Source organism: Astatotilapia calliptera, chromosome 1 (assembly GCF_964374335.1).
Source record: "Astatotilapia calliptera chromosome 1, fAstCal68.1, whole genome shotgun sequence".
NCBI lineage: Eukaryota > Metazoa > Chordata > Actinopteri > Cichliformes > Cichlidae > Astatotilapia > Astatotilapia calliptera.
In genome coordinates this window covers 18,191,210-18,200,395 of record NC_137422.1, presented here as the reverse complement: position 1 = coordinate 18,200,395, position 9,186 = coordinate 18,191,210, and the positions used below count along the sequence as shown (strand labels likewise).

The 9,186-nt window shown below is 46.3% G+C and overlaps 1 protein-coding gene across 1 annotated transcript; it reads right to left on the bottom strand.

Annotated features, from left to right (window-relative positions):
• Window positions 1-2,903: 2,903 nt before the first annotated feature.
• LOC145422125 (uncharacterized) lies at window positions 2,904-8,606 on the bottom strand. Its single transcript, XM_080293415.1, has 2 exons — window positions 4,822-8,606; window positions 2,904-4,365 (listed from the first exon to the last, which is right to left on the bottom strand). The coding sequence occupies exons 1-2, from the start codon at window positions 8,024-8,026 to the stop codon at window positions 3,851-3,853; spliced, it is 3,720 nt and encodes a 1,239-aa protein (XP_080149541.1). The 5' UTR covers window positions 8,027-8,606; the 3' UTR covers window positions 2,904-3,850.
• Window positions 8,607-9,186: the final 580 nt, after the last annotated feature.

The following is a 9,186-nucleotide window of genomic DNA, read 5'->3' as shown; positions in this document are numbered from 1 at the left end:
CCACAGAATTAATGACAGCAATAAAAGAAGTTGACCGGGCAAATTCTATGACTCCATCTGAGGAGCTGCATAGAAAAAGGATTTTGCTCCAGACCGAATATGACATTCTGACAAGTCAGCGTGAGGAGGATTTATACCTTAGGTCGAGACAAGATCTCTATGAGCATGGTGAGCGCGCCGGCAAACTCCTGAGCTACCAGCTGAAACAATCAGCAGCTGCTGGTATGATAGTAGAGATAGGAGACAATGTGGGTAATAAAATTACAGATCAGAAGGGGATTAACAATCAATTTAAATCTTTTTATGAGGACTTGTATACCTCAGAAATAAATGATAGGGACCGAGTGAAGAATTTTTTTGAAAACCTTGAAATACCACCACTAGAGGCAGCAGATAGAGATAGGTTAGAGGAACCCTTATCTGTCATGGAGATAGACAAAGCAATTCGGGGTATGAAGACAGGAAAAGCGCCGGGCCCTGATGGGTACCCAAGTGAGTTTTATAGGACATTTGCTCCCGCACTGATTCCCTTACTTTGCAGAGTATTTAAGGAAGTTCTTGATAAAAAAGCTCTGCCCCAAACAATGTCACAGGCCTTGATCTCTGTGCTCCTTAAGAAGAATAAGGACCCACTTAAATGTGAGTCATATCGCCCAGTAAGTTTACTTGGATGTGATTATAAAATACTGACCAAGGTACTGGCAGCTAGAATTGAGCTTGTCATAAGTAAGATAATACATCCTGATCAGACAGGGTTTGTTGCAGGTAGACAACTCTCCAGCAATCTCCGCCGTCTGTTCAATGTAGTATATACTGCTGAAGATAACATTATGCCAGAGATTGTGATATCCTTAGATGCCCACAAAGCCTTTGATCGAATAGAGTATTACTATCTATTTACGGCCCTCGAAAGATAATTTATTCGAGCCCCCAGGCTATGGTGAGAACGAATAATATCGTATCTGAACCCTTCTCTCTATTCCGGGGAACAAGACAGGGGTGCCCTTTGTCACCCCTGCTCTTTGATGTGGCAATTGAACCCCTTGCGATGATGCTGAGACAGGCTGCTGAATTGGTAGGGATACAAAGGGGGACACAAAACCATAGGCTGTCCTTGTATGCTGACGATCTCCTCCTTTTTCTGTCAAACCCTGCCACTAGTATCCCGGTGGCCCTTGGTATTATCAAAGATTTTGGGAGGGTGTCGGGCTATAAAATTAATTTAGACAAAAGTGTTCTTTTCCCCATTAATAAACAGGCGAGGAAACTTTCTTTCCGGGCCTATCCCTTTGCAATACATAAGGATAGATTCGCATATTTAGGTGTTAATGTAACTAGTAAGTATAAAGATTTACTGGACTATAACTTTAAAGTTGCACTGGACAAAGCGAAATTAGATATGGAAAGGTGGGCGTCGCTCCCCTTATCATTAGCAGGGAAGGTAAATTCTGTTAAAATGATTATACTGCCGCGGCTCCTCTATTTATTTCAGACGATACCGATTTTCATTCCTAAATCATTTTTTAAGGAATTGAACAAATGTACGTCTGCCTTTATTTGGAAAAAAACTATCCCCAGGATAAGACGGGAGTTTCTTGAGAGACAGAAAGAAGAGGGAGGTCTGGCTCTGCCGAACTATATGCACTACTATTTTGCTGCTGTTATGGTTCAAAAATATTGGAGATGGACACCAGAGGAAAAACCCACAATAACAACACTGGTCCGGTCGGGTTGAGTCAAACGATGATTTAATGATCACACACGTGGGAGATGGACACTGTATGCAGACAGTCTCAGATCTCATCTCAAAAAACACATCACCATAGTTTTATGAAATCAGGGTATTAGAACGCCCCCTCATGCGTAGTGACAGGTGTAATACAATCAATGTTGACAATTTTATTTAACACAAAGAATAACATTGTCTCCTTCCCGAGAGCAGACGCTAACTGCCCCCCTCTCCTGGAACCGTCTGTACCCTGCTAAGACACAACATGGCAGCTACAAGGACTCTTTCATTTATTAAGACCATCAGTGTGTATTGCTCTAAATCAAGTATATAATATTAAATGAATATTGCTGGATCAGCTACTTCTACTTAAAACATATTAAAACATGACTAAGCACAAAATCACCAAGAATGACATCTTATAAGTGCTGTGTAAGCGCGTGCGGCCTTCCAAGCTCAAAGCCTTTGCCCTCCATAGATCAGCCAGACTCGCGCTGGCTGTAGCTTTTAACCTTTAATTACCTTGAGCACAACCCTAGAATGAGCAACAAACTGCAATGTGTATGGAATGATCATGATTACATCTGCAATGGAAAATCATGTTATTATTCTGGTACCTGTAAGAAAAGATCAAACTAAAGTTATCACCATCACTGTAATGCAAAGAATAATGTAAGATCAAAAACTTCAATTTATGCTTAATGCAAAGCTGGTTATATACTTCTAAGGAACTAATAATGGCATATTAAAATATTAAATGATAATGAGAAAAACATCCCCTCCTTATTCTACAATTCCCTCTGTTGACCTCTGGAGAATCCAGAGGTCACAAACAGTTGTGTCCCTCCTTGGCCTACACATTCAGTTCCACATGCATCATTGGCATCATGGACATTGGAGTAATGACTCCAGGGTCCACTGCCCTCACAGACATACTTTTGAACATTCTTCTGGCACAAGGGATGAGACAACAACAAATAACCATAATACCCACCACAACAGACAAAGAAAACATGACCGAAGCGATGACCCCCTTCCACCGTCCGAACACTGAGGTCAGCCAGCCCTCTAACGGATTACCAACACCGGAGTGATCATGCATAGTTTCAGAAAGGCTCTTTAGGCCCTCCAGAGCCTTGGTCTATTCTGCACTCCCATTAACGAGGTTGGACCCACCTGCTCCGCTAGCCCCTCCAATCCGTCTCTGGTCAGGTTAGAGAGCCTCAGTACATTGTAATGAACATAATTAATCCTATCTACATTCTTGTTTGGAGTCACTGGAAAGAAAGCAGAAATTATTGGAATATTTTCAAACCCGGCTGCTATTTGGTCAACAAGTTTAAATTCATTTGGAACCCCCCTGGGCACTCCAATGGAGTCGATCCAGGTGGGGGAATTCATTTACCACCCCCAAACTTAAATACATAGATTGTTCGCGATGCCAATTCCCCAATGATAAAGTTAACGCGTTTCCAGAGGGGCTAAAATCCCTCTGTAGTTTAAGCCCGTTTTCTGATCCTGATTCTAACGGTTCCCAATTTTGCCCAGTGTAACCCCTTACCTGGTCCCAATTACGGCACCAGCTGTCATACGGACGATTTCCCCTCTCGCAGTGCGTACTCACTGAATAATCCCAACAGACCCACACATTGTATCCCCTCCAAGCACTGCCGACGACCCTGCAATTAACAACATCACACAGATCAAACGTAAAGGAAGTTGTGGAGCCAATAACATAATCTAATTCTAAACCACCATATGTGCTGAGACACTCATCCTTTTTACCAGAGACCTCGCGCTTCACTCTTGCCCGCAACCTTAAATCACTATGGACCACGCGTGATGTACTTGGTGTATCAAACAACGCCGGACTGGCATGGCCTCCGTGCTCAGACTGGTTTCCCGGGTCGGTCTGCAACAAACAAATCAAAAAACAAATAGCCATGATTAGCAACATAGTTAACATCAAACTCATAATAATTTTGAACATTGTGATGGCTTTTGAGACTCTTCTTTCATCACCAGTGTCTAATTGTTGTGATGGCATGGTGGTATGTGAATGTTATGGTGTAGTAAAAAGTTCAAAGCCCTTTATCAGAGCCTCTCTCTTGTTTTAGGTGTTCAGTGTGGTACCGCTCCTTTTCGTTGGCGCGGCGATCTCCTCCTTGGCTGCTCTTCTTTCTTCGACCTTCCGGGTAGACTACCGGTCGGTCCGTTGCACAGGTGTGAGGGATTATTGTGCTGCTCAATTTCACCTGCGTCGGGTTGAGATTGATCCTTTCCCACCAAGCCCTCGTGCGCAGCTGCGCACTGCGTCCAGTGATACCAGGTGTCGCCTTTCCCCTTCAGTTGGACCGCTGTCGCCGTCCGAGCCGATACCTCATATGGACCAGTCCAGCGGGGCTCCTTCCACTTTCGTTTGATGACTCTCAGCCACACTGTTTTCGCGTCCGGGACCTCTCCTTCTCCTGTGGGCCCTTTACAAGCCGCCTGTTTCGTGAAACTGGACACTAGCGCCTTTAGCTCGTTCCAGTAGTCTGCGTGGGACCGGTTCCCCTTTTTGTCCCGTTCACCCGAGCCCACCGTCCAAGGTGCCGGAAACTGTCTCCCGGTTTGCAGCTCGTATGGTGTAAAACCTGTGGATTGATTAACAGAACATCTTATGGTCATCAACGCAACCGGCAGGGCTGCGACCCAATTTAGCCCTGTTTGCGCGCAGATTTTTGCCAATTTGTTTTTCAAATTTAGGTTCATTCTTTCTACTTTCCCCTGAGACTGAGGATGATAGACCGTTCCAAATTTATGCTGGACGCCCAACATTTTTTCTACTTTTTCCAAATCTTGATTTTTAAAATGGGTTCCATTATCTGATCTAATTCTTTTCGGGAACCCATGACGGGGAATGTAATGATTGATTAAACACTTAATGACAGTCTTAGCATCCTCCTTTTTTGTAGCCCAGGCCTCTGGCCAGCCGGTCAAAGCGTCAACACACACTAGCAAATATCTTACACCGCCCGGCCCGGAATCAATCATATCAGTGAAATCAATAACAATCTCCTCTCCCGGCCTCTCAGGGGGCCGAAACTTACCCACTTCCGGTTTTACTGCTGGCTTAGGATTGTGTGCCCCACAGATTAAGCACATCCTGGCCTTCTCCCTTATCATTCCTCGCAGCTCAGGATGCCACCAATGACACAAATTTCTTTCCATCTGGGCTCTCCCCACGTGGGCAAGTCCGTGGGCTTCATCCACCTTCTGTTCTGCCATTTTGGCTGTCAGCACGGGGCGCCCATCTGGCCCCCTCCACAAATGTCCATCCTGCCAGGCTCCTTTGTTTTTCCACACCCCCTTTTCCTCTGGGGATGCCTCCTCCTGGGCCCGTTTAACTTCCTCAATCAGGTCAACAGGTCTCTCCTCTTCTGGGGTTACCTGTATCATTTGTCTCCGTCCTTTGTAGCCTGCGGCCTCCTTTGCGGCTTCATCTGCTCTCTGGTTTCCTTTTTCCACCATACTGGTTCCTTGGGAGTGAGCTTTGCATTTTATAATGCTCACCTCCTCTGGGTCAGCCAAGGCCTTTTCCAGTTCCTCCATTTCATGTTTGTGGGAAATAGGTGCATTGGTTGCTGTTCTGAATCCTGCTCTTTTCCACTGAGGCAGCTCCACATGCGCTGCTCCAAACGCATATGCCGAATCGGTGTAGATGTTCACTCTCCTGTTCTTGGCTAGTCTCAAAGCTCGAGCTAAGGCTATCACTTCAGCTCTCTGGGCCGACTGCTTTCCCTCAATCCTTCCTGACTCTCTGACCTGATAATCTCCTTCTACTCTGCAGACCACCGCATACCCTGCTTTCAGTCCTCCTTCGTCTCGGTGGCAACATCCATCGGTGAACCAGTCCTCAGCTCCCGGTATGGGTTCGGCCTTCAGGTCCTCTCTAATCTTTTCCTCGATCTGTGCTCTTTTGGCGCAGTCATGTGGTTCCCCTACACCCATTAAATCTGCCATGTTAATTCCTTCATGTGTGAATGTCAAGTTTGGGGCCTCTAAGACTTTGCTCAGTCTCTGTTGTGCCCGTGGTGACATACAAAATGCTTGTGAATTTACGTATGCCACTATGCTATGTGTAGTGAGTATTTTTAGTGGGTGTTCTCTCACTACATGTGCTGTTTTTTGGATAATTCTAGCGACCCCTGCTGCATGTTGTGTGCATGTAGGATGCTTTGCTTCTGTTGGATGTAGTTTTACACTAACATACATGAGCACTTCTCTACCCCCCCCTTTTTTCTGAAACAACACTCCATTTACAATTGAGTTTGTTTCAGAAACATCCAAATAGAATGGCTCATCATAATTGGGTGTGGCTAAATCTGAGGCCCTTGACAAATCCTGTTTTACCCTAATAAATGCGGCTTCAGCTTCAGGCGTCCAAGGCAACTCAGCCTTAAAGTTTCGAACACCAACTTGCTTCATTAGGCCCCTTAAAGGGGCAGTTTTGCCTGCATAATCCGGAATGAACTGCCTGCTGTAACCTGTTAAACCAAGAAAAGAAAGCATTTCTCTCACAGTTCGCGGTTTTGGGTGTGTCAAAATTTGGTCTCTGTGTGTGTTCATCAAACCCACTGATTTGTGTGCGATTACCCGGCCCAAAAAGGTCACTTCAGGGCGAACTAACTGCAGCTTGTCTTTACTTACTTTAAAGCCACATTCCGCCAACCTATTCAACACAACGAACGATGCCGCTGTACAATCCGCTGCTGACGGGGCTGCAATGAGAAGATCATCAACATATTGTATTAATGTACAATCATTAGGCAAATTACATGACGACAGGGCTTCTTTAAGCACCTGATTGAAAATGCCTGGAGAAAGTGCAAAGCCTTGTGGCAAACGTGTGTATCTGAGTTGTTGGCCTCTGTATGTGAATGAAAAAATGTCTCTGAGTGACTCATGCAGAGGAAGACAAAAGAATGCATTTGCCAGGTCAATGCACGTGAACCACTTTTGGTCACATGTGATAGCTGATAAAGCTGTGTACGGATTTGGTACCGGTGCAGTAGTAGAGAGCAATATTTCATTAATGGCTCTCAAATCATGTGCCATACGGTATTTTCCTGTTCCATGTTTCTCCACTGGTAAAATTGGTGTGTTCCACAGTGAGTGAGAGGGCTCTAACACCCCGGCCCTTAGCAGGCCTTCTATTGTTTCTGTAATTCCTGCCTCTGCTTCAGGTTTGTGTTTATACTGTGGTCTATTGATTGGTGTGTGTGACTTGAGCTGGAACAAGACAGGAGGACACTTAGCTAGGCCAACATCCGTGGGCCCTTTTGACCATAGACTGTCAGGCAGATTCGACAGTCCAGCAACTGCGTGAGGATGATCTACACACTCCTCACCATGTGTTTTTGAAATTTCTTTATGTTCCAAGATCACTGTATCCTCACAGGCACAAGTTATGCGATAGGTTTTACAATTTGGAGCATAAGATAAGTTAGGAATTTGGGTTCTTTGCCACCCTGTGTCGTCCAGTGCTCGCCTGACCATTGGACCTAGATCACCTGCACCATGACCTTGGTGGACCGCCAATGTAATGTGAGGGGTTGAATTTTCTTCCACATTGTACCAAGGCAGTTGTTCATCAGTTAATTTCACAGCCGCGGCTACACCTTCTGGTCCGATGTAGATGTCATGTGTTTGCACATTCCACGTCTGACCTTCAAGATCAGATTGAAATAATTCACGATAGGTGTCGTCATTCTCTTTATCATAAAACAGGGTAACGTGGTAAGGGTCGCGCGGAGGGGAGTAAACTGCCAAGCTCATTATCCAGGGTCTCCACAGCTGAAATTGCCTCAGAACATCCTCTTTCACTAGTCTCCCCCAGTAGATATTGACTTTTGCTCTTTCACAGTCTTGAAGCAGGTATTGAGTCTTTGAACTTGTTCCCAGGCACGGAAAATGCTGGCCCCCTGGCAGAGTCACAGATAATCCATCTGCTGAACATGTGATTGTGGCGCCCAACTTCACGAGCAGGTCCCTGCCCATAAGATTTACTGGCGCTTGCGATGACACCACATAGTTGTGTTTCAAAGTCTGCTTGCCCAGCTTTGTCAAAGCTGGGTCAGTCACTGGCAGAGTTGTCGGGATCCCGGAAAAACCCACCACGTTCACTGTGTGGCAGGACAACGTTGCACTGTCTGGTGCTGCTCTCAAGGTTGAATATGTTGCTCCAGTGTCTACTAAGAAGGGCAATTCTGTCCCTTCTACAGTCATTAACAGCATGGGATCTGCCATTACCATACTGTTTGGTCCCTCCGGGTCCCTTCAGTACTGGTCCTCCCTCCAGTCAGCCACTGGATACTGCGCGGCTGGTGCTGCACTCGGGTTTGGGGCCTGATATGCTCCCCTAGAGCCATCTCTTGCTCTCGGAGCTCCACGTGCCTGGGATTGGTAGCCTCTTCTTTGATAGTTCTGACGACGTTCTGGGCAATTTCTGTTCCAATGACCCTCTGCTCCACACCTCCAACAGACATTCCAAGGCACACTGCTGAGATTCCCCGTGTCACGAGCTCTTTGTACTCCCCCCGCTGAGCCACCACGCCCTCTGTACGATCCACCGGTTCCCCAATTCCCTGTGGGTTGGTTCTGCCTTGGTGCATTGGCGGGCCATCCGTCATTAGTGCAGGGACCCGGGCCACTATCTGGCCATTCAGGCCCAGGACCAGGCTGGGTCGCAACTATCATAATTTTTTCTGTTTTTTCTTTTTCCTCTTTTTTCTTTTCGCTGGCTTTGTTTCTGGCCTCCACCAACTGTAGTTTGAGTAGAGACGCTTGTGCCTCCTCCAACTCTTTTTTCTGCTTGTCCGCCCTGTCCTGCTCCAGCTGCAAACGATGTGAGATGTGTCTTTCCCACTGCACCGAATCTGCTATGGCAAAATCTGGGTTTTTCTGTAGATCTTCTGTGACCTGGTTTGGCAGCCCTGCCAGCACCGCTGAGCGAAACCACGCCCGATGCTCACCTTCTCTACCCGGATGGGTACCTGTTTCTAACAACCACTGATCTCTGGCTTTTTCTAAAAACTCTCTAGGTGTGTTTTGGGGGTCCCAAATTATTTTAGGTATGGCTCCTGTATTAGGGGTTGGGTACTTTTCACGGACTGCGTCAGACAAAGCACATTGCACTTCATGATAAGGCAAATCATTTGCATGGCGAGTTGTGCGAGCTATGGCCTCTACATCTGCTAGCCCACCACCGAGCATACACCGCGCAGAAATGGCGCGAAAATCGCCAATCGCAAGCTCCTCTCCTTCTGTTAGTCTGCCTAATTCACGCAACCACCTTGCTCCGCCCCCAGTTATAGGTGGAAGCTGTTTAACCAATGCCTCCAAATCTCTTACTTTGTATGCGCGGTACACTGGTTCATTTTTTGCACCAGCCACTAAAGGCAAATTATAATGAG